This window comes from Idiotropiscis lumnitzeri, chromosome 15 (assembly GCF_059441095.1).
Source record: "Idiotropiscis lumnitzeri isolate Australia: NSW breed Sydney's pygmy pipehorse chromosome 15, RoL_Ilum_1.0, whole genome shotgun sequence".
NCBI classification, from domain to species: domain Eukaryota; kingdom Metazoa; phylum Chordata; class Actinopteri; order Syngnathiformes; family Syngnathidae; genus Idiotropiscis; species Idiotropiscis lumnitzeri.
The window spans coordinates 2,915,215-2,940,355 of record NC_142405.1 but is presented as its reverse complement, the minus strand read 5'-3'; the positions used below and the strand labels follow the sequence as shown (position 1 = coordinate 2,940,355).

Sequence of the window (25,141 nt, the reverse complement as noted above, 5' to 3'; positions counted from 1 at the left end):
GGAGAAGCAATAAAACACAAAAATACGAGGAAAAGGAAAACGTTTTGAGTGCTCAGCATAACGTAACAAAAAAAAAAAAATGGCAGTAGTAGTTGGTACATTTCTCTTTTCAACAAGGCACCAAAGGTTTTTGATATTCGATTTGTGGTTGTCCCTGCTTTCGGTTTGAGGTTGCCTGAATGAGTTCTGCGGAAAAGGAAAAGAACCAAGTGTGGAAAAACCATCGTTAACATTCGAATAGTGCCGAAGGTTTTACAAAAAAAAAATTGCGGTTCTGTTGTAGATGAATACGTGTTAAAATGTTGTCACAATTATGCACAAAACGTATTTTAAAATGATTATTTTTATTTTATTTAGTTTTTTTTTTTTTAAATTTGCAAGCACTCTAGTGGAAGTTTCAAGTCCAATCAGATGTTGGAATGATAAGAATTCTGAATGTAAAGGCTATGTATAAGGGCAGAGGTTAAAAAAAAAAAAAAAAAAGGAAAAAAATAGACAATAAAATCGCTTGGTGTTAAAATAACAGCCCCACTTGTGAAAAAATAAGAAATTGACCAGATTTGGACATACAATCTGACGTTTTTGCGCAGCTGCAATTAATATATATTTTTTTTAATTTATGACAAAAGTGCTAAAATGTGTTTTATGACGTAGCTGTGAAAAAAAAGTGGATTTGAAGTTGTACAACTCCAAGTGCCCATTTCAAAAAATTGCAAATATAAGTTTTTTTTGTTTCATGCTTGATTACAAATTGATAAAAAAAAATTGTGCCGTGAATAAAGTACATTTATCTGTTATAGTCTTCAAACGTGTGATTTATTTATTTAGTCGAAAACAAACACTTCTTTTCCCGTCAAGAGTCCAAATCTGTTTTCAGTTGCAATTTTAAAGTGGGAAAAAAAGTTTTTTAAGTGCTGTTGCAAAAGTACGAGCTTCAAATTGCTGAGAAAATAAAATTGTGGACTCTGACAAATGCTCTTCTCTCTCTCAGCTTATGTTTTAAGGAGAGTCGTTGGGGTGGGATTTAAAAAGCAGCAATTGGGACTGCTACATCAGAATATTTTTTTTTTTTTTCCACATTTGGTCCTGATCCTCCTCCTGTTAAAAATTCTCCACATTAAGAGTGAAACACAAATAACAACAATTGGCTCTCCTGTGTACCAGCAGCGGCTTCAGTACTTCAGAAACCCGATGAAGTGTTGAACCTCAAAAGGAGGGCACAGCAGGTGAGGTGGGGGCGGGGTGATTAAAACAAGGTGACATGTCGCTCATCAACTTACTTGAGTAGAAAAACACAAAGCATCTCGCCGTGGTTTGGAAACGTCTCGTTCTGACCTGATCGGCGAGAGGTGGTGCGCGGGTGCGAGGCCTCAGTGGAGGTGCGCGTTGAGGTCGTACTTCTCGCAAAATTTGTCCGTGAAGGGGATGCAGGTAAGCAGCTCGCACCACTCGCACTTGATGGGGTAGACGTAGAAGAGCACGGCCAGGCCCGAGAAGAGGCCCACGAACACCAGCAGGAAGACGATGATCTGGCAGCGCTTGCGGTAAAGGTCCATGCGGCCGAAGCTGATGTAGGGCAGGAAGGCGAAGGACAGGAAGAAGCCCGACACGAAGCCGCTGAAGTGCGCAAAGTTGTCGATCCACGGCAGCAGGCCGAAGGCGAACAGGAAGAGCACCACGCACAGCAGCTTGGTGAAGGCGACCCAAGGCTGCGCCAGAATCTGCCAGCTCTGGAACAACTCCACGAACAAGCAGGCCAGGATGCCGAACTGAGAGCCCGCTGGTCCCACCTGCGGAGCGCACACGGCAAGGAAAGGCTCACGTCGCAGCCTACATTACGTTGCATCGTTTCAACTGGGTTGGGGCATCAACTTTAAAATGGGTTCATATTAGATTATTTTAAGGATGCTCAGAACAGACTGATGAGAACTTGAGAATTATTGTAAAAAAAAAAATAATAAAATAAAATGTCTCTAAAAATCCATTTTTGTAAATTCTTTTTATTATTATTAATTCATTTAAAATGGATAAAACAATTTATACACAATAGGTTTTGTACTACATAAAAGAAAACGCTTAAATTAACCAAAATGGAAACTCCCATTTCCCAAATTTAATTTATATAAATTTTATATTTATTTATCCATTGCTCTGACTTCCCGTTTAATTTTTTTGTCTATTTATTATTTTATTTGTATTTTTGAAGTAGGATCGTGGCTTCACGTCTCAACTTGACCACATTTTTTTTCAGTGTGCCTTTCCCACCAACTGTTTTTCTTCCAGCTTGTGATTGGCTAAAATGACCTCATTATTGCCACCAGTCGCTTTAACGTGCACTTCTCTTTAATCCAAAGTGTAAAGTCAAAAAGTTGTGTTTTCGGATCACCTCGGCTCTGTACGGCAGGAAGATGGCCGACGCCAGGTTGCCGGTGATGCCGCTGACGATGTAAATGATGGAGATGCGCAGCCACCCCGCCAGCTTCTCCAAGTCCCTCAGGATGGTCATCTGGAATGCCACCGACACCATGCAGTGAAGGACCCTGGCGGGACGGCAGCGGACGGAGGAGCTCATGTGACTTACAGGACATTGTACAACGGCGCCTTGGCACGTGGCGGGGGAGATAATCCGATAAAACCAATGTGATTCGGTGCCCGATAAATCTTCACGAGGCAATTTCTTTAATTAGCCACGACACCCAGAAGCAAAGAGGCGAATCAAAGCTTCTTTTGACTGAGTTTAGCTCTTTGCACGGACAGTAGCAGACCAGCTGGCAGAAAATATGGCTGGCAGTTTCCCCGCACTCGCCGGACACAATATTAGGTACACCAAAGCGATACGAGGCAAGAACTGCGTCAACCAATTACAATAAAAAAAAAAGAATTACAAAAAAATTAAACCTGGTGAAATTGAACAGTTTTAGTGACTGCGGCTTCAAATTAGAAGAAAAATAAAAATCATTACACTCATTCCTTCATTATTTGGCCACGTGAACCCAAAAGATGGCATACAGAATATTCTCGCTATGGACTCACCCTGCGTGAAGGAAGAGAGAAAGCCAGAGTCGGTAAAACTGATCCGGGACCTCAGGATTGAGGAAAGGCAGAAGTCCGCATACGTCATCCATGCAATGCACCTGCGAGAAGGAGCACCGAGATTGAAATCCTGCCTAGAAAAGAGAAAGAAAAACGGATGCTCGCAACGCGGAACTTACTTGGGAGCAGAGAGTGGCTTCCTCGTGGAAGAAGCCATTCATGAAGTCACAATATTCCCGCGATGTGATTTCACACCTTCAACAAGAACAAGTCACGTCACAGCTAAATTTGAATGATTTTTTTAAAAATTATTTGAAACAAAACGCTTTGTCACCTTCCTTTGGTTCCGATGCAGCAGGGTCGGCCCGTGATGGTGCAGTCAATGTGAGGCAGGTTGGTGTGGTTCCCTGTATTGTACCTGGTGCAAATCTAACCGCAGACACACAAAACCTTCACATACATTGTTTTTTGTTTTTTTTTAAAATCTTTTATTTTTATATCTAAAAGCAGCTCCACTCACTGGCCACTTGGTGATGTCGTCGGGCCACTCGTGAGGCGGGACCGAGGCGGGCTCCAAACATATCCTGACAGGAAACGCACCGTTTAGTAGCCTGCGTGAGCTTAACAGCGTGCGTCACGATCCGTACCTCGGGTCCTGATGGCAGACGGAGCCGTATTGTCTGTCTTTCCCGTTGAGCTGAGGCGTGCTGCTGGAATGCCGCGGCCATTTCACCCACACCGCCAGAGTGCTCTGGACGTAAAACGCACGCGTCAGAATCACCCACGTTGACGACGTCGAAGCAATAAAAAGCTGACAAGCTACGTACCGAGCACTGCTCTTCTGAGGTCTGGACGCAGCCCGAGCGGTCGTTGCGCACGCAGCACGCCGAGTTGCGTTCGATGTCTCGTTTTTCCCTGATGAACTCGTGCACTTGCTTGTCCTGACGCATGCAGGGAGAGTATTTGGCCCCCAAGTGGATCAGCGCCTCCTGGAAGAAACAAATCATCATTTGTTAGGATCTCAGTTGCAGTGCGAATTTTACACAAAGGCCTGAACACAAACGGTGGAGCAGCACATGTAGAAAAAATAAAATAAAATAAATAAAAGGCAAGCAACTTGATTTGCGTGTGCCTTACCGAGCCCGGCCCGATCCAAAAGTTCTCCTGCTGTACAAACTTGACATTTTCGTACACGCCTTTGTTTCTTAAAACCTGCGCACAGGCAAACGACAGCAGATCGTCACGGTTTTATCACAAAGACGCCCAAAAGTGAAGCGTCGTCCACTCACAGAATCAACCGTCTCGTGCTGGGAGAAGCCCACCGGCGCGATGCCGTAGATGCACACAGCCAGGATGGTGATGAGCATGTGGACAAACGTGATCCAGTACGTAAAAAAAGGCCTGCAGGGAGGCGAGATGAGGGGGGGGGGGAATAAATAAATGAAAAAAAAAATAAATAAATTGCATCCTCAAGAAACACAATCGAATGAGCACCTGTGGTCGTCCATGTCCTCGATCTGCCTCTTGACGTAGCTGTCGATGCGCTTGCGGTACGCGCGGTTGGTCAGCTTGCCCACCATGCCCAGCCCGTACGGCCTCTTCTCGCGAGCAAAAAGCTTCTTGACGGGCACGGCGATGCGCTGGCCGCGACGCTGCCCGTTGACGCTCACCACCTCCTGACGCAACGGCACCTTGGGCGGGCCCGGAGCGCCCTCTTTGGCTTTCCGCCACCCTCGCTCCAAAGGTCTGCTCGCCAAAAACACAGAAATAATATTGGAATAGCATTTGAAAAGTCGTAGACGTCAGCAAATTAATCGTTGTTTACATACACAATAGTTGGTTAAAAAAATACAGATAATTATAAGCTTATGAATTCATTGGAATTGACGCCGAATAAATTAACTTTAAAAAAAAAAAAAAAAGAATAAATAAAAATACTTCCCACTTAGCCCACGCAAAGAAACAAAATTTTCAAAAATAAAAAACAGGCAACTTAATCAGCCAAGAGAGCTTTTTATTATTAATAATAATAAATTAGCACAAAATCAAGATGTAATTATTTTGATCACTAATTGGTGAAAAATAAATTGAATTGAATAAATTAAAATACAACAAAGCCAAACAATTAATTTGGCTTTGTTTTTCATTTAAAGGCTAACGCATTTGAGAATTGTCAATGTCATGATCCTAAATTCTTAAAACGTGAAAATCCGAGATCAATATAAAAATCCTTGCACCTTTGATCACCAAACTTTTCTAAAAGTCAGACATTTTTGGTCAAAAAAAAAACACAGCTGACCCTTTGCACGTGACTTCCCAGATCACAGCGCCATCTACAGGCGGCAAACTCACAGCATCAGGTGACTCCTCTCCAGTGCCGTCTTGTCCAGCGCGCTTCCCGTCAGCTCCATCTCGTCCTTCTTGTCGCCCTGCTCCGCCTCTTTCATCGCCGACTCCGACGGCGACTCGAACACCTCGTCCGCATACGTGGACAGCTCTTCGTGCATCAGGACGTCCTAACGAAAGAAAATTCTTGTGAAAGCGCAAATACGGGGCGAATATGCGGCGGTGCTCCTTTTTTGACGGACTCACTCGGGCAAAGAAGGACGTGTCCAGCTCATCGGGAAAATCGATGTCTTCCTCCATGAAGCTGGCGGGGGTAAAGCTTCGTCGATGAGTCAGTCGCAGCGTGCTGTCCCGTATGGAGCGCCCCTGATACCAACAGCACATTTGATTTTTTACATCAAATTGATTTTAGAGCACATCATAAATATCAATTTTGTAAATGATTATCTTCAAAGCCTCCCACTTTGGGCTTGCAGCAGAAGATCTAAGGTGTTCCTAATAAAGTGACTAAAAGGCCGGCTCACCTTGACGAGCGCCGCCGCCGCCCTGAAACTCATCTTGGCCACCGACTCCCTCTTTCGTCGGCGGGGAATCCGGTTGAGGCCCGAGCGCGAGCTGGTGAACGAGCAGAGCGACGCCGCCCCGGGTGTGATGGGCGTCTGCGGAACGCTGTAGCCGTCCACTTCCTCCACCATGCGGAAGGCCCGACCGCGAGCCAGCGGGTCGACGATCTGAGGAAAGAATTGGTTTCGACTACGGCTCGGGACAGCATATTGGACACCAAAAAAAAAATAATAAAAAATACGTTCCACTGTATTGACGAGAGCTTTTCTTACCTTCTGCATGCCATGCGAGGAGGAGGGCACATAGAGCGGCGGCGGCGTCTCGGTGCTGGCTAACGAAATGTTGTCCTGGCTGGGCAGGTCCATCTCGCGGATCACCTGCGGCTTGAGCTTGCCGTAGCGCAGGCTGCAGTGGCGGAGGCTCTTGCGCTGCCATTTCTGCGTGGCGTCGCCATCCTTGCTCACCCCGAACCAGTCCGCCGTGCCCCTGACGCCGCAAGCAGTCAACGTTCAGTTCACAGTCGCGAGAAGATGAGAAGAGGAGGGGAACAGGACGGCACTTTCCACCAATGTCATAACAAATGTGTGAAGGAACACGTCTGGGCATGTTTGTGAGCGGAAAAAAAATTTAATGTGGCAGACGCACACAAACGCAGTCACGCGTACACACTCACAGGCGCACGCCAGCGCACACACACACACACACACACACACACATGCACACGCCCTGTATGTCAGGCGTGAGCAACAGATTTTTTTTATCATTGTTCATTATCTATATATATTATTTGTCCTGCAATATTTGTGACATTCATTCAGTTGTATTTTTCTGCGCAAACGTGACTGGTTAAAATTATTTACGTTATTAATAGTTTATAACAACATATTAAAATAATAACAAAATAAACAATTTCACATAAAACGAGTCAATGGAAAAATTATTTTATGAAATCATTTTTATATTGAATTTATGAAAAATAATTCAACGTGAGAATGACTAATTATTTTCTCATGAAATAAATACATTATTTTACATATTTTATTTTTATACATTTTTTATATATTTTTATTTTCCACTTTTGATTCAATTATTCCTCAGAATGTGAATAAATGGAGGCAGTGCGCAGTGAATATTAAACCCAAACCAGCAAGGACGCGCACATCCAGTACCACGTGCACTCTGACAAGTGGGGGGGGCGGGGCTTCCCTGCATACCTGAGCAGCGTTCTGGAGAGCGAGTGGTGCTTCCTGGCGCTGCGGCGGGCAGCTCGCTGGCCCTTAACGGGCACCGTGTTAATCCGCTCAAAGTGAACCCTCCTGCTGCTGTCGCCGGGCAGGAGGAAGAAGGTGCAGAGGGAGCAAAGAAGAAGGAAACAGAGAGAAAAACGGGCAGTGAGAAGCAAGAGTGCAGCGATGGAGCCATCAAGCGGGGGCCAAGCTGACGGTTAAAGCGGGGGGGGGGGTGGGCGACAGTCGGGCGCAATTCAAGCAAATTTCATCCCTTGTGATGTAAAGTAAGCGAAGGCCAAATTATTGGTTGTTCAAAATAAATGACTTGAAGATGACGTGATTTAAAAAAAAAAAAAAAAAATAACTCTCCGTCCACTAGTAACAACCCAGGCTAACATTAGCTCCTCATGACATACACGGACGTGTCACTTCAGTACAGTGCACTTGCGTGACAATAATTTTACTACTTCTCTTATCAGTCAGAGCTTTGGTGCCATCTAGTGGTGGTACAGAAAGAGCCTAAAAACAAAAAGCTTTGTAATATGCATTTAACTTGTATATGTAATTCTCTTAACAGAATTAAAAAAATAAAACTTGATAAAGGAGGCAAAGGAAAGTAAATAATGGATATAAAAAGTCTACACACCCCTGTTCAAAATTTGCAAAAATGAAATTGATAAGTAAAAAAGGTTCTTGAGCACCATCTAGTGGCTATGTGTGCACGTGCCTGATGACGATCACAAATTTTTATGTATGGAGTCAAGCGTTTACGGACCAAAAAAAAATTAAAACCAGAAGTCTATTGTTGAAACATTTGTCAATCACATGTTAGTATGGAGGCAAGGGCAAGATGATTAAATTGAAATCAGCCATGCAATTTGCATAAAAAGAAGGAAACAAAGGAAAAGCTAAAAGGTTCTTTTTGCGCAAGTTTATCGATCAAAGGCGCAGGCCTCACCTCTTGATGGTCTGCGTGATGGACGACTGGCGTTGCAAGACCGGCCGCCGGCTGTCAAAGAAGTCTCGGGGCGGCGATTGCAGGTGAGACGTCTCCACCGGCATGCTGAAGCTTCGCAGGAAGCCCTGCCTCTTGATCGGCTGCAGGGTTGCAAAATCAGCGTCAAAATTTAGCCCGGTGGCACTATTTGCATTTAGGAGTATGATTATTGAATTTTCCAATTTTAAGGAAAGAAAAGGCTGAAAATTTGTTTATTAAAAAGAAAAATACTAACTTAATATACTTTTGTTGTGAAGATAAAAAATATCTTATTTTATTATCAATTATACTCCCCTAATATATATATGTGAGAAAGTTGGAGAAAGAAAGATAAAAGCCAGTGATGTAATAATAAATATGATAATACTCTATGCCATTTTAAATCAGTCACATCGAAAATATTTGAGAAGATATTGGCTAAAAGGAATAATTATTAGTTTTTAAAAATGACATTTAAAAAAAAAAGCACTAAAAGAAAGCCTTTCGTATTTAATAATTACATTAGAGTAATGGAAAATAAATATAATAAAATACATTCCACATCAACAATTAATTAGATATTAATATGCAATATATTAATAAATACAAGAATCATATTCAATGATTATTATTAGTTGTCAATCATAATTATTCAAGTTCTATACAGTTCATATTTGACGACGTATAAACTTGAAAGCAAACATGAAAAAAGTCAAAGGAAAGCTATCTGATTCTCCTTTCATGTGTTTGCGGTCCTCTTTGAAGTGAAATTCTAACACTCATCTATTTTATGAGTATCATTACAATTCATATTATATATATTAATTATTGTGAAAGGTCCTTATGATTCACCTGAACAAAAGTGGGCGGCTCGTCCAGCGACATCTGAGCGGTGGGAATGTCTAATCGGAGCCATGGAGGCTTCTTCCTCTGCAGACTGCTGGTGCTCTCCCGCCGCGCTTCTGCCATGTTGTGTGTCCCCACCACAGGCCTGCCAGCTACACACACACACACACACACACACACACACACAAAGGAGGGCGGGGAGAACAACATTATGTAACGTGTCACTGCAAGCATCAAAACTCAAGGAGGGCCAAGGATACGACTTGCAGTACACATCGAGTCCACTAGACGGTGCTCTTGACACTACAAACGATTGGGAAGGCATTTTTGCCGGAACATTGCGTGTCAGTACCTAAATGTAGTCCCTGGGAATCTACTTGGGAAGAAAAAGTATGTGGATGCAATTCAGGAAGTGGAAAAACAGCAGCTAACATCTAAAGTAAAACTTGGGCCTTCTCCAGAACCTAACAAGTGCGAGTACACACACTCTTCCGTAGGATTGTTGCCAACAATAAAAGCACATCGCCTCACAGGCAGGCCTTTTGACTGCATGTTTCACTTCCCGTCTACGAGTCGGCAACAAAAATAGCGCTCCCCATCAATCCGGCGAGTAGTGAAAGATGCAAAAATACTTAGCATGTGGCTTTTTTTTCCCTGGCAAAACAAATGTTTCTTACTCTCATCTTCGTCATTTGTCTGGGGTAAGCAGGCAAGATGGACGCCTTATCTTACAAATGTGTCCAATTTCTTTAGTGCTCGCAAGCACTGAAGAAAATGGATGGCTGGATACAATTATCCTTATGGATGATGACATGGCAGTCCGTCCAAGTCACGTCCTCACTTGGCCCTGCCGTGCTCTACAGTACCGTGGAGCACATCGGCCTTTCCACTGCCATTCCGACTCACCGCAAGCTTCTGCGCTTCTGCTTTCGACCAAGTGACAATTGCGTGGACGTCACACGGTGGCAGAAGTGAAAACCATGAGTGAAAAAGTATTTCTCATCGGGTTGGGTCACTTCATTAGGTACACTTGCATGAGCGAATACAAAAGACCAATGCTCGTTTTTTTGATTGACGGAGGCGTTCATTCAAGAATAGATTTATTACATAATATGATGAAGCGCAGTCGTACGGCTCTTTAATCTGCAACCACTATAATAAAGCTATTGTTAAATTAGCCACGGCAGAAAAATGGCGTAGTGGGACATTCCACCCTCCTACATTAGCGGCTAAGATTACATTAGCAGCTGCAGTTGATGTGAGTTCTAAACTGGTTGCCAACTGCCAGACCAATGAACAAAGGCGAAGGAAGGAAGGTCTTGAGTTTGGGGAAAGCAAGGTACTCGCGCACCCGTTTTCAACATCGTAGCCGCTTTTTAAAATAAAAAAAAATAAATCACGTGTGTGCTTGCAGCTCTTTTAGTGTGTGTCGTATGGACTCGAGATGACCAATTCAGTCCGCCACGTATCGCCACGCCCAATCGTGAGTCAGGTTTAACGTTCACAATTGTTAGCAAGACCGTTTTTTTTTTTAAATGAGTGAACAATGTTCACATAAGATTGGCAGAGGACGAATATGTCATTCCCAAGAACGCCAACCGACTCTTTTTGAACCATCCAAGCTAACGCTAAGATATTACTCGCTACCAAAGCCGTTAGCTAGCTCACAAACTTGGCTAGCATCAGCTTGTTATCACTCTAAATGTACTTCAAAGCGGCAAAAAGCAGAATGAGCAACTCATTTTCTCAAACAAACAAATACTTTGACTGTTTAGAGATTTTATTTAGAAAAATTTAAAAGACGTGATACTCCGAGTGTAAAGTAGCACGCGTTGTATTTAGTGAGACAATGAGAACAGGCACTAAGCTGCAGTGTGTGATAATCATTTTCAAACATGTAGAATTGGTCAAATAATTTTAAACAAACGCTTTTACAAGCTCTGACTATTTCGCAGCAGTTGCGGGTCTGAAACGTCGAAATGCTAAACGATGCGATCCTTCTCTTTGCATTCTGCTCAATGTCATCCAAAAAGCATTCTTATCTTTGTTTCACTCTCGCTACTCGTGAACGGCCTCATCACCGGCGTCGCTCGTCTCGCAGTCACACCGCTGTGAGGCAGCCTGCCTGCTATTTAATTTGATTTCATTTTATTTGCGCTGATTGCACACGTCAGACGAAACCGAGTGAGAAGGATGCACAAACACAACTCGACGTTTTCCCGCCCCGATAAACAAGTTTGGTTGCTCGGGTTTCGCCGCGTAAATGATCAATGTGGCCTCCTGGCAAACTGGGTGGCTTTTTTCGGTTTTCTTTTTTTTTCTTCTTGTTGTTCTACACACGCTCTTCTGCGATTACTTGAGGTTTCTTGCCCTTAACCTCACCTCTCCTGCCTCGGGTATTCCAACTCTGCCATTTGCCGTTCTTTATGAGCACCTCATGTAGGGCAATTAAAACCTCAACAACAACAAATCAGAGGAGCAATTTGGGGCCGTCTGACCGCTGAACGGTTTAAAGAGAGCGGAAGTGAAGTTTATTGCTTTTTCTTTGGCTCCAATCAAAAGTGATTGAGTTTCACACACACACACAAAAAAGTAGTTTTCAGGTTTTAAGACTCAGCGAGACCTGATACAGAGCAACATGTTTTGTAATTTCATATGAACATGTGGCTTAAAAGCAAAGCGTGGAGAGTCTCTGTCACCAAAATGCACAGATGTGGTCAATAAATGGGGTGAACAATAATTTTCTGTCTCCAGTGATGAACAAAGTTTCAGAGTATGGCGACCCTGCTTGATGCCAAGATAAAAGTGTCCAAAAAAAAAAGAAACCTGAATATCCTGATTCTCTTTGGTTGTCGCCAAGATGTCACCTCAAAAGGCCCGAGCATGCAAATCACTCGCCTCGTTTCTCATCCGTTTACGGCCCAAATTGAAATGAGGAGCCCTCAAGGCTGCCGTTCCCTCCAGTGGCAGCGATGTCCTTGCCGTGGAGGAGAGTCGCAGATGAATGCGTGTTTGGCACCTCCTCAAACTGGAGGATTAGCCTCTTGCATCATCATGGAGGACGGCGCACTATCTCCTCACGGCCACGTTCACACACACCAGAAAAATTCTTAAAAGCGCCTGGCTGTCTTTTGCGATGATTTCACTCAATTGCCCCGCTTGAGTCGTAATCTCACTTTCAAGGCGAGGTGCGTCTTATCCGACTGATAGGCGGCGGCGTGTTTGCATACAGCGCCATGATTTCATCAAGTTGGGATTTGTTTTGACTTCACGTGGACATGCTTTCAAGCGTCGTCGTGGGCCCCCAGCCCCCCCCCCCCCCCAAAAAAAAAAACACAGACACACTTCTTCAGTCACGGGAAGCAGCCTCGCACGGCTTCTTTAAAACGTAGCATCCATTAGGCGGGCGGGGAACACGGACAAAACACACAGCTGACATGTCGGCAGGTGCGCGCATGAGCGACGGGCCCCGATGACGAAGCCTGACAGGCAGAACAAATTGCTTTTGACGTGAGCTATTGTTGTTACGGAGCACACACACACACTCCGCAGCATCGTTTCAAAAGAAATTGTGCTCCAGTCAGGCGCATAAAAGCACCGTTGTGTGTCCAGGTGGAGCTCCTGAAACAACCTTGAGCTCGGCCATGCGCATAAAAAACCAAACAACTTGAACGCCTTCATTCACTTTCCCAAATAAAAAAAGTCATCGCTCGAGGAAAACAAACGAGCGAGCAGTTTTGCGCCATTCAATAAACAATGAAAAGTAGGGAGCGAAATGTCGCTCACTCGGGACCCCGACGACACGCAAAATATAGAAAATGGTGAGATGGATGATAATTAGCAGTGGCTTACGTATTTTTAGACAGTCTTTTCGTGTCAAAAACGAGTCTTGGCACTTGCAAGCGGCTCATTACGTCTAAGGAGGCACAGTGGGAGATATGGAAACGTTTTGCGTACACAACTGAACGTCATGACAACCCGCAAGACAAAACATTCCTCATAATAATACAAAACGTACGATACGTGCGAAGGACACAAAAGCAGCCATTTTGTATACGTCGTCGCCCTTAAAGCAACAATGATTTATATTGTGAGAGTAAATTCCAATCTTTTGTGTCAAATCCAGTGAGGTAGCGTGAATGTTTTTTGGCTGGTGTGTTGAAAATCCTTTTCCCAATGGCCACGGTCATGGTGCATGCCATAGCCGCATTCCACAAGTTCTCAGGTTTAGCAAGAAGCAAAAAAAAAAAAAAGGAAAATCCCAGAGCAGAAGGCACACAAAGTATAATCTTTACGGACGGGAGCGGTCTGGTTTCCGGGCCCTGTGCGTATTCCAGCTGTGGTTGCACCGGTGGGGGGTGAAATTGGACGGAACCGAGCTATAGGAGAGGCTGCGCTTGTGAACAGTCGGAAGCAGGAAGTGGTTCCGCTGATGTTCGACCTCATTAATGTGAAGAGTGACAAGTCCGGATCGCTCACCGGCGAGAGCTGCAACGTTGCCAGGCCTCGAGGCTCTCCGTCTTTGCGTGCCGTCATACAGCGCACTTCTGCATCATTTTAGCGTAAATCGGCGCTCAACTGGGAAATAATGAGAACATATGTGACCTTAAACAGGAATAGAAAGGCCACTGCAATTGGAGGTAGTCACTTGCGACAAATGCCGCTATTGTTTTGTCTTAGTTCATGTTGGAGTCGGGGCTCGATACGGGAACAATACAAGGAAGTGACACAATTCAGACGTTGGTTTTCCCCCTCACCCACTTAGAACTGAAAAGATCCTTTTTATTGACGGGGAAAACCACTTTTTTCTTTCTTAACATGGATGATGGCCAAACAACTAAAAGACAAGCCACTTTCCGCCTCAAATGATCTCACAATGATGATTAAATAAAAAAAAAAAAAACTCTAGCATGGTTCTTGAAACACATTTGACTCCATTGAAAAGTTCACTGGAAAGCAGGAGCGCTACATGTTTTTTTTCCCACCCCATAATAATGCTCGCAAGGAAACTAGGAAGTTGCGCACAAACAGATTTAAAAAAAAAAACAAAAAACTGAAGCCGCTGTCACAGAATCATGACTTCCTCTTTGTGCTGTTCTTCCGTTTAGAGATTAGCTAGCTAGCAATCAGATTGCTAACTAGCTAGCTCGCTATCAGATAGCTAACTAGCTAGCTCGCGAGGTTTCTGCCTTGCTAAATAGCTAGCTTTCACATATTGGAATTTTAATATAGCAAAAATATGATTTCATGAAAAAAAAAAAAAAAAGTAGAACGCTGGATGGTCATTTTTATTTCCCACTGCCGTAGGCCAAGAAGAGCTGCCGAGTTCCAGTGGAGCTGCTGTCAACGGGAAGGGCGGCGGTGATATGTGACAGTCTGTCACGGCCATCCAGCCTTTTACGACATTAAAACACACACGCAGCAGAAATATCCCACGCAGCTGACCCTGAGATCAAGTGTCACGGCGAGTAGAGGGGCTAGACGGCGGCCATGGCAGGCGGGCGGGCACGGCCCAGCCAAGACATCTGCCATATACGGCGTACTTTGTTTTAACTGTTTTTCCACAGATTAGCGCTTGGTTAGCCACAATGCCCTTTAACCCTCCCGACTCAGGATAGCGAACGTACTCTTCCCAGACTGTCTCACGCTCATAACAGTGTTTACCAAATGACAGCGTGGTGCGCCAGAGATATGAATAGCTCCCGAAAGTATAAATGGCACCCTCAAAGCGGGCCTTCGGCATGCGGTGTATTTATAGACGTGAATTTCAAAATGTGCTGCTTGGTGCGACGTAAAAAAAAGCTCACAGGAAAAACAAGCAATGGGTCCCTATTGTGCCGCTTGATTTTGCTCTTAAACCTGATTGTGTGTGACATTTTGGCGACCAAGCCACTCCCAATATCGACACAGCAGCTTAGAAAAAAGGCAGGAAATTTTATAGGATAATATTTTCGTACAAAGCACAGTTAATATCCTGCACAGGAAATCAAATATGAATGCGAGCATTGGTGACACATTATTATACGCAAAGCTGACTCAATGCTTTGCAATATTTAAACCCCACAGGTTAATAATTTACCCACCGCGTCTGGGACACACTTTTATAATCTCACTTTTGTTTCCAGTGCTGATAAATGGGTACCATCGTATGCCACCAGCTTTGTTGTTTTAATGACCTTCTCCACGCAACAGTTCCCTTTTTTTAAATTTTTATTTATTTATTTTTATCTATATATATATATAAATTAAAAAAAATCTATATTTTTTTTATTTGTTATATATATATATATGAGTGAATCTGTATGAAGTCTCAAGTGGTGGTTTGTTTCTGCAATCTCGTGGAAGCAGATGACCGCCGGTTTGAAAGTAAGAGCCTTTAGACGAGGGAACACCCTTCCAAAATCAACCCGGCGCACTCAAACGTCTGTTTTGTGAAGTCGAGCCGCTGATAAGCGACTAATTTTACCCGCCGACTGCAGCTGAGGAAGCTGAAAGCGCTTTGTTTGCAATGAAGGCTTATCTTCCAGCGGCTGGATCTCCACCTGTCCTGCACTCACTGCCTATTAGCGTGTGCGTGTGCACGTGTGCGCGTGTGTGGCTTGTGGGACCATGCATCCAGCGGGTCAGAGAGAGTTTATGCACGCCAAGCACACGGCGGAGAAAAAGGCTGAAGGCCGCCCGGGGCTGACTTTTCAGGGCGATTTATGAAATTCAACAGGACTGTGACACTCCCCAAGAACTGACCTCAGGCCAGACAACCATGGCGGAGGTTTAAAAGCAGCAGGAAACTACGCTCAAATGTTACGATGACTCAAAGGTTCTGGCAGGCAGATTACGTCAAATGTATTATTGGCGAAAAGGACAAAAAAAAGCAGACGATGACAAGACGTCAGCTTTGATTTTGAATGAAAAAAAAATAATAATAAATCGAAGCGCTAGGATGCCATCACTCACGAAAAGAAGTTCCAAGCAGTGCTGCTCGATGTGAGCAACTGAAAATCTGCGGATTAAAGGTGACCGGTTTGCTCAAGGGAGGAAGGTGACGACAAGGACAGCGAAAGCAGAAGAAAAGAAAAAGGAAGTGGGCCGTGTTAGGCGGCGATCGTCACGACGGTCAAACACGTCCACCACGACTTGCCAGAAACGCATTTAAATAAATCACACGAGACATTGCAACAAGGTTTGCACAGTGAATTTGTCCCCTCTGACCGACTTAAGCGGCGGAAAAAAAAAAAAAAAAATTGTGGCCATTCTGGCAATGAAGTACAGCACTGACCTATCCTGAAAGTCTCCCGACACAACGCTGCACGCCGTGCAAAAAGACATAACTCAAAGAAAATGAGGACTTTCTGCAGCTCCCACACGCACCTTAAATTGACCCCCCCCCCCCCATGAAACAAGCCGTTGATTGTCTAGAGGAGGGTTGACATTCTCTCGTTAAAGCGAGTAAGAGGAGAAACAGCATGTGATAGCCGTCCAAATAGTTTCCAGCGTGATATCAGCCTGAATCAAGGCCACAAAAGCCGCCATTGTGTCGCCCGGTCCTCAACGACGCTCATTGTGTGCATCGGGATTGGATTGTCAACCGGGGAAAAGAATTCACGCTTGCAATTATTGGAAATAGTGCCGCAAGCAAAATCCCACTGGGGGTAATTGTTTTATTTGTTAGCGTAAACCAGTGCTTCTCAATTATTTTATGTTTCGCCCCTCCTAGCAAGAAGAAAACACCCCACACACCACCACCACCACCACCACCCACTCGCCGCATTTTTGTTGCAAAACAAACCGACACCGTATCGTTTAATACTCGCTGTGCGCAACGGGCAACGAGAGCGCCACTGCCACCTACTGGAGTGGAGGTGCAACTACATTTTATTGTCGAATGGCGGGGGAAAAAAAGCATGTTCCCCACGGTCACACGTGCCCCCCCCCCCAGCATCTCATGCGCCCCCCCCCACGGAGCCCGCCCCACTATTTGAGAAGAACTGGCGTAAACTCAGATGATCACAGCCACAGCGGCAACACGCGCCATTTCGGCTCGGCTTTGTGTTGAAATCACTCAACAGGATTAAAAATACTTCACAAAAGGAGTCGTCGGCTCCGCTTCCTCCCTGTGGAGACCCCACCAGTATGTAGAGTTCTGGTTACTGGGAGTACTGGAGGGAAGGAAGCAAAGGTGGGAGTGGGGGGGGTCAGTTCAGGAAATGCACGTAGAAACACACACGCACAACGGGATGCCTTCAACACGTCCGGTCGACACGACAGCGGAAACGACGGTGCACACCCGTCCCGTCGTGCGACCGTTGGAGAAAAGTCGCAGAGTGTGACGGAGATGAAGAGCGCTCCAAAGTCAGCACGCAAAGAAGAGCTTTGGAGGACAAGTCGGATTTAATAGGACCGACCGCCTCGGATAAGTTTGCTCTGGCGCGCCGTCAATGTTGTCGTCAATTAGGGATTGGTCTCATCAGGACGTTTTGAACGAGTGTGTGCGTGCAGTTTTGTGAGAACATGGGGGGGGGGGCTGGGAAAAGAAACCACGCTTGCCGAGTCACATATGAGTCTGATTAGTTGCTGGGAAGACGAACTTGATGCAGATGACTTACTTTTATTTCTCAAACCGTCTTATCTTCCTTCTCTGCAACAAGCGGGTCATGTGACTCAACTGGGTCATGTGATTCCTGCTCCACGACTATTTCCATCCCTTTCATCTGCTATACGAGCAAACAAAGAGGAGGCGGTTTTAATAAAGCGACTTCGGCATGGACATGACTTCTGCAGTTTTGTTTTTTGTTGTTGTTTTGTTTTTTTAAAACACTGTGACAGAAGTCCCTGATATATAGTCTTGATGGTGCCACCAAGATGAAGTCCAGCGAGGTCGAACACAAAGGAAGGATGGGGGGGGGGGGTTGTCGTAGTGACAGCTGGACCGAGAGATAGACTCTGGAAAAGTCCAGAAGAAAGAAACAGGAAGACCGGGAAGACCCGAGCACGCCCTCAGGGACCGTCACACTCCAAAATTTGAGAGACTCAGCCGAGTAATTATTGTCATAGGGCAGCGGCACCAAGCCGTCAGGAAAGACGACGTCAGCAAGGACGAGAGGAAAGAAGCAAACAAAAAGACTTTTCTTTTCCCTCCAAGTGGGAGGACAACTCCAACTTTTGTTTATGTTCGCCACAAATTCAGAGCGACGCCTTTGTGACTGAGGAGGCCACCGTCAAAAGTAAGACTTGACATCATTTTCCAGCCGCTCTGTCAGCGTGCGAAAAGGAGAACTCGGGGGGGGAAAAAAAAAAAAAAAAAAAACTGGCACCATGAGATGGAGGAGGAGGGAAAGGGAAAGTTGGATTCCGGGCTCAGGTGCTTGTTAAAATCCGCCGGCAGCGACTGGCTGGGAGCCATTTTGCCGCCGTCTTGACTGACAAACATTCATCACGCTCCAGCGGATGAACTGACAGCTACAAAAAAAAAAAAAAAAAAAAAAAAAATCACGATATTCGAAACGTGCGTCTCGCTCTTGTGTTATAAGACGGAGCGGCGAGGGGCCAAAACACACCCTGGTTTCTGGGAAGGCCGTTGGAGTGAGTGTGGAGCATGGTATGCGATGCTGGTGCGGCTGCGGAAGCTGAAGCGGTCCACTTATAACGCCAACGTGCTGCTGCAACGTTCACACAACACATATGGACGCCATTAACGGACGAGACTGGGGAATGAATTGAAATTGAATTGAGGTTAGTACACTCAACAATTACAAATTTGGCATAATAGTAAAAAAAATTATAATACACATATATTATTATTATTGTATATAAAATATGGTTAAAATAGTACTAATTTTATTTTGACGTTCCAACAATTCTGTGGAAATTCATAAACATTGCTTTTTGCACCTTTTTTTATTTATTTATTTTTTTTTAAATGTCTTAATATTGCTTCTATTTATACATTTATTCTGTTTTGCACCCCCCAAAAAATTTTGGCGGGCAATAATCGTGATTTCAATAATTACTAAAATAATCAGGATTCATATTTTTTTCCATAATCGAGCAGCCCTATTAAGAATTATTTTAAATTGGGCTTAATGTCAGAACCCTATTTACTCATTTATTTTCATGCCGACGCCGATACCGGCCCGGCACTCGTATTTAATTCAGCACAACAATCTGCGCCTCCTCTTTCTGCATAACTTTTCTGAGAAGTGATAGTGAAGCATCTGTACCGCGCCGATTTGTTTACAAGTTCACCCTCAAGTTACGCTGCTGTAACGGAGGCTTGTGTGAACCTCGTAACGCGAGCCGGCGTCAAAGGGATTTCACCCACGTATGGCATGTGCGCTTGCAACATGGCCGACATGGATATTTCGGTCCCAAGGTGTCAGGTAAGACATTTATTGGCTCATCTCCAGCCGACACGCCCTCAAAGAGCGCCGCTCGGGAGTCAAAGTTCAACGCTTCATGGTTTGCCGGCGCTTCTGGGAAAATATCCAAAGCGTTCCCACAGCCTCGGAACGGAGCTTTGCCCCGAGGTGAGACGGCTCCAGAAACCAAGTCAGAGCGCCGGGACCCGACCCGAGACGCCCGGCGGCCAGCAACCCTAATGACATGTCTCGCTCCCCGCAAATGCCGCCGGATAACTTGAAGGGGATATATTACGGAAAATTGACTTTTTAATGTCTTGTTTACAAATTGGTGGGTTTCCAGAATGTCGGTGTCTGAAAATGAGCGAGCCTACATTTTCACACAAAAAAAAAAAATAATAATAACTGACCCTTGATCGGCTCGGCTGGATGCAAATCCAAGGTCACTTTCACTTCGTCACTGCGTATTTGTGGTTAGATGTTGACAAATTTGCGTTTTCGCCACTAAATAGGCATCCAGAAAGGTGCCCCCCCCAAAAAAAATCGGATCGATCTGAAAATAGCTACGCTGCGGCCGGGCATTACATCAGAGCGACTGTCATGGCCGCCGCCTGTGAGTCACCCAAACCCACGGGAGGGACGCTTGCGCCGAGCCAAGCGTATTTCCAGGAAGAGCGAGCGGCAGCCGTAGAATGCTAATGTGCGCTGGCTTCAAAAGGAAGGGAAAAGACTTCATGTGTAATTAAAAGCAGCGAGGACAAGGCAAAAGCATCTGTTTACATTCCTTTTGGAGGAGCACACATGCGCACGAGTCACGCGCCATTGTTCGGCCTAGTCTTCTTTTCCTAACTTTTGTCAGAGGCGGTTTTTCATCCTGCGTGGTTCAAGCGAAGACAAAATTCAGAGTTTTATTTTTAGTAATTTTTTATTTTTTTTTGCTTTCAAGTGGCACAATTGGGACAAACGTCACGGCAGCGTGAGGAGAAAAAACACGCGGAATTTGACCTCTTTAAAATGTGGGTGGAAATCCGACCTGAGTCCGTATCGGCTATCTGCTGATTTAAAACAATTTCACCTCAAATTATCTTCGCTTGCTGAATTAAATGGAAATTGTTCCTGCCACAAAATGTCCCCAAATAAATACATACATAAATAAATAAATAAGCACTCTATACAATTAAGTTGAATATAAAAAAATATGGCTCTCGACATTTATAAAATAATAGCTATGCTAACATTTATGCTAGTTTCTTGTTAGCATTAAGCTAGCATATTTTTCAAAGTCTTGGTTTGTTTAAATACACAAAGTGTAATTAAAATTTGTTTTTTTTGTTTTACACTTTGATCTGGGAATGGCACAAAACAGTCAAGTTATCACAAGATACTGTTTTTTTTTTTTTTTATTTGGTGGTGATACGTGACATTTTTTCCTTATGTAAAATTTGTGCCTTGGCTCAACAAAGGTTTGGAAACACTGACGTAAGAGCACCCATGCCCACATTACACAAATCAAATAAACACATAAAAAAAAACACCCACTGTCAATCTTAACTAGAGAAAGCAGAGACAATTATAAATGATGTAAACATTCAACATTCGGGGAATGTCCACCATGACGTAACCAAAAGATGTGGCGCTTACGCTCATTTAAAATCAACGCAGGAAGAGTCAGTCCAGGGAGAAATGTAGGAAATAGACAAGGCAACTAAATAAATAAATACATAAATAAATAAATATAAAATAAATAAAAATAAAATAAAATACAATAAAATAAATTGGCTACTTGGGACGTGCAGAGCAAACCCATCTCGAGTGTGAGTAGCTGATAAGCTTGCTTGCTAGCGAGCCGCCGCAAAAGAATATTTTCTGAGTGTCTCAATCGAGACGTGGGAATCGTGGTAGTAGGCGGCAGAACAAGTTGGTTAACATGTCTGACCTCTCCACACACACACATTCACAAATGGTTATGTCATAAATAAATATGACAGTGAAAAGAACGAGGCCTGCCAATTATTGACTTTTATAGACAACTTAAGTCATTTTCCACATATTTAAAAAAAAAAAAAAACAATTGCCGTCACGTCCTTTCTTTATTTAATAATTTATAAAATTGCTGCACCAGTTTAGTTTATTTTTAGATGCATCTGTAGCGCACATGTAACTGTTCTGATCCAGAACGAGCAATCACGCAATCGTTTTGGAGCACAACCTTCAATAGCTTCTTCCAGGAATCCTATTTGCAATAATGACGTCTGCGTCGTACCATAACCCGAAGCGCCAAGGCGAGACTGTTCCCGCGAGTCGTCATCTTGAAGCCATTAGGCCGCTTATCGCAACGCCTTGAGGTGGACGGACTCAAACAAAATCACTTTTTAATGTGCTCGGCGGAGCCACGTTTCCATTAAGGTACCGTTTTGGAAGCCCGTGTCTTTGTCGCACCGACGCGGTCAGATGTGTCGAGGAACGATGCGGACTGGCGTCGCCTCGCTCGCCGAAGGACAGGGAGGATAAGTGGACGCAATGCAAGCAGATAATAGATGATGTTGCTTTTTTTTTTTTTTAAGGATGCTGCTGTAATTGATTTTACACATCTGGTGTGACATCTAAAATATTCGGCGGATGTAACTAGTGACAAAATGTGGACAGATGCCAGCGCCAAAAAGTACCTGTCAGAGTAAACAATTGTGCATCGAACAGAAGTGAAACAAACCAGACCAGACACACCAAACAGTAGTTGGCAAAAAAAAAATAAAAAAATAATTTCACCCAGAAATTCTAAAAAATTTCCGGACTGAAAATCTGCCCTTAATCCATCTTTGTCATTACAAAAACACAAACAACTTTTATAGAGCTGCCAAAAAGTGATACCTGCACTTCAAAACTATCCATGCATGAGTGCCAATACCACAAATTGTATCGGGCCGATACCGGCCTTATTTTAAGATATTGAGTGTCTCATGAAGGTTACCGATACCAGCCACCGATACAAAAGACAAAAAAAAAAAATGACGTGACAAACCAGACGGGACATTCACTTAGCAAGGCAAACAATTTCAACAGTGAAAAAAGAAATCTGGCAGAATTACAGACGGAAATTAATTATGTGTCTGACATGTGAAATACTCAAAGAACAGCACCAACTATCGCGTCTTCCATATCAGTGCCGTCTGGGCTACTTGACTCAAACCGAGCTCTTATTTGGCACAGAACCCTTCATAGTTTTTGCCAATGAAAACGGCGACATTTGAATATCGCACCAAAGTGAACCAAATTGCTCTGTATTGTACTTCGCGGTGTAAACAAGTGTTGGACGAACTCGGCGAGACAGACGGACAAACGCGGTGCCAGTAGTCATGCGGGCACGATTTGCAGGGCAGACCCCCAGAAAAAAAAAAAAAAACACTCCCACATACCAGACAGTCAACACAAGGCCAAGCCTGGACGCCCCGCCATCACGTAGACTCCGCCCCCCACCGACCTCATGTCAGCACGGAGGCCCAGGACTCGCCCGGCTTTATCGGTCCGGTTACATCATGCCCAACTATGAGCTCCCGCCCCTTCCTCCATGCGATTAAGTTTCAGGCCCATGTGCTCCTGTGTCACGTCTGCCAAAATAACTCAGCAGTTTCTAATAAAGGAGGGAGGGAGGGAGGGAGGGGGACGGGGAGGGAATCACGGCCCACCTGAGTGGTAATTCAAAAAAACAGGCAGGAATAAAGTTTTCAGGTTCAAACGAGCGGGAATATGGGAAGCACATGGCTGCGTTTTCTTCACATGCCGGCCTGCTGTTTTGTTCGGCTTTTGGCCCACCAGGTGTGCAGCAGGAAATTATCCAAGGTCACTAAATCGGGCTAAAAATTTACATTATTTTGTCTTTTTCCAGCTATCTATGCCAGCAACATATAGTGACAGGCGGGACAATTCCATTTTTTTCCATTTCACAGTTATACAGCTTCTATCCACCTTTTTTTTTTTTTATTTAGGACTTTTTTTCCCCCCACACGTAAAATGTGTGCCTTGGCACAATAAAAGGTTGGGAAAACTTACAGGATGAAGAACAAGAGGAAAGGAGGAGGTGATGGAGTGGGAGGGAGACGACGAGGATGATGGCGTGACTTCACCCCGTGATGATTATTCAGCAGCATTCCTCATTCCTTTACACAACATTCCCTTCAGCTGCTACCAAAAAAAAAAAACACCCCCCCTCATAAAGTTAAAATAAAGCCAGTTAAGTGGCCATCCTGACTTTTCCAATGGGGTGAAAATAAAATAAACCACTTCCACCGTGAAAAGTCCACACAGCTGCATACACGCAATAAATACATAAATCATCCGAGTGGATGAGGAGTAAAAAGAGGAGGCTCGCTCCTCTTCCTCGACCTTCCACAAGCGTGACCACCAAGCGGGTGGAATCGTCGCCGCAACTCACCCTTCAAAGCCGGCGGCTCGGGCGATCTCCAGCGGCGGGGAAATAAATCCGATTTCCGCGTTCTCCCTCGAGACTTGTCACATCATCCTGACAAGTTACACGCAGGAAATCAACGCTTCTTCTCGGTTGCTTTTTCTCCCCCCCACACCAGCAGCGCCAGGCTCCTTCCTTCCTCCTCCGGCGTCGCCACAAATCCTTCGCCGGCGCCGCGTCGTCAAATCCGGCCACGCTTCTCAACCGCAGCGGCGTCCCTGGAGGATGGAACCCGGCCGTCCGCGTCTCAGCTTCCCACCGACGGACACAACCTTCCCACACTGCTCCATGCATCGACCCGGCCCAAGTTTTTCTTGTGCCGGGTTTGAGCGTGTGAGCCCCGCCCTGGGCTCGGAGAGCGTCTGCGGGGAAGGAGGCGAGGCCGCCAAACGGCGGTAGCCAATCGGCGTGAGAGCGGGGAGGCGCTCCCTCTTCCTCTCCTCCTTGCCTTGATCAGAGCCGGTGACTAAGCGACATCTTCATCCGGACTGGACGTCAGGTTAGGGTTTGGGTTGTAGTAGGGTTAGGGTTAAGGGTTAAGGGTTCGGGGTAGGGTTAGAGTTAAGGTTAGGGTTAAGGGTTAAGGGTTAGGGGTTAGGGGTTAGGGTTTGGTTTCGGCTTGGAGGTTAGGGATAGGGGTAGGGTTAGGGTTGACGTTGCTGTTAAAAAAAGTGTGAAATCAATGCTAAGAAACGAAATTTTCATTTATTTATCTCAACGTCGAAATACAAACGTTCACACAAAATAGTTCCATTTTGAGAATGATTTTTTTTTAATGTTTATAAAATTATTTTAGGAAAATCAATTTGACGTTTTGTGCTACATTTTTTTGAATTGTGTGAATGCTGTGCTGAGTGAAACACATTCACTGGAATACTTTTTGTGAGTGAATGAAGCTGTGCAACGATGAATGATCTAATTCAAAGGGTGGAGAAACATTTTTTTGAACCCTCCGAGCTCCACGCAAAATGTATGAACAAATATGATGCAATGATGTTCAGCATTATGAAGATTTATTAGCTGGCTGTTTGGAAGCATTTGATGTCATTTCCTCCGATTTGTCTTGAGTCTGCTGCGAACAGGGCGGCAAAGGAAGACAAAATGCATCTACCATGCACTCAACGCTGCAGGAAATGTAAATCACAAGCAGTGATAAAGAGGGACGTCGTCAACATGGACAGATGGAGGGGGATGAAGATATCAGAGGACACCCACACACACACACACACACTCACAAATGAGAATCCCATGTGTAGACAGACAAAGTCATCCTCGCAGATCACGCGCTTTCAAATCGAAAGCCCAAAGTCAGTTATTCCTACTCTGTGAA

At 44.6% G+C, this 25,141-nt stretch overlaps 1 protein-coding gene across 4 annotated transcripts; it reads right to left on the bottom strand.

Moving 5' to 3' along the window:
• Positions 1 to 482: 482 nt before the first annotated feature.
• On the bottom strand, positions 483 to 24,287 carry rhbdf1a (rhomboid 5 homolog 1a (Drosophila)). Of its 4 annotated transcripts, XM_088317474.1 has the most exons (20): positions 23,779 to 24,287; positions 23,397 to 23,528; positions 9,001 to 9,146; positions 8,131 to 8,270; positions 7,158 to 7,265; positions 6,216 to 6,429; positions 5,904 to 6,110; positions 5,626 to 5,745; positions 5,386 to 5,549; positions 4,528 to 4,779; positions 4,323 to 4,434; positions 4,171 to 4,245; positions 3,861 to 4,022; positions 3,681 to 3,784; positions 3,554 to 3,617; positions 3,368 to 3,462; positions 3,213 to 3,288; positions 3,034 to 3,134; positions 2,387 to 2,540; positions 483 to 1,790 (listed from the first exon to the last, which is right to left on the bottom strand). In XM_088317474.1, the coding sequence occupies exons 3-20, from the start codon at positions 9,115 to 9,117 to the stop codon at positions 1,371 to 1,373; spliced, it is 2,685 nt and encodes an 894-aa protein (XP_088173600.1). In that variant the 5' UTR covers positions 9,118 to 9,146; positions 23,397 to 23,528; positions 23,779 to 24,287; the 3' UTR covers positions 483 to 1,370. The 4 variants fall into 4 exon arrangements, with proteins under 4 accessions (XP_088173600.1, XP_088173599.1, XP_088173601.1 ...); XM_088317473.1 differs by lacking the exon at positions 23,397 to 23,528; XM_088317475.1 differs by lacking the exon at positions 23,397 to 23,528 and having other exon boundaries at positions 7,158 to 7,262.
• Between the last annotated feature and the right edge of the window lie 854 nt (positions 24,288 to 25,141).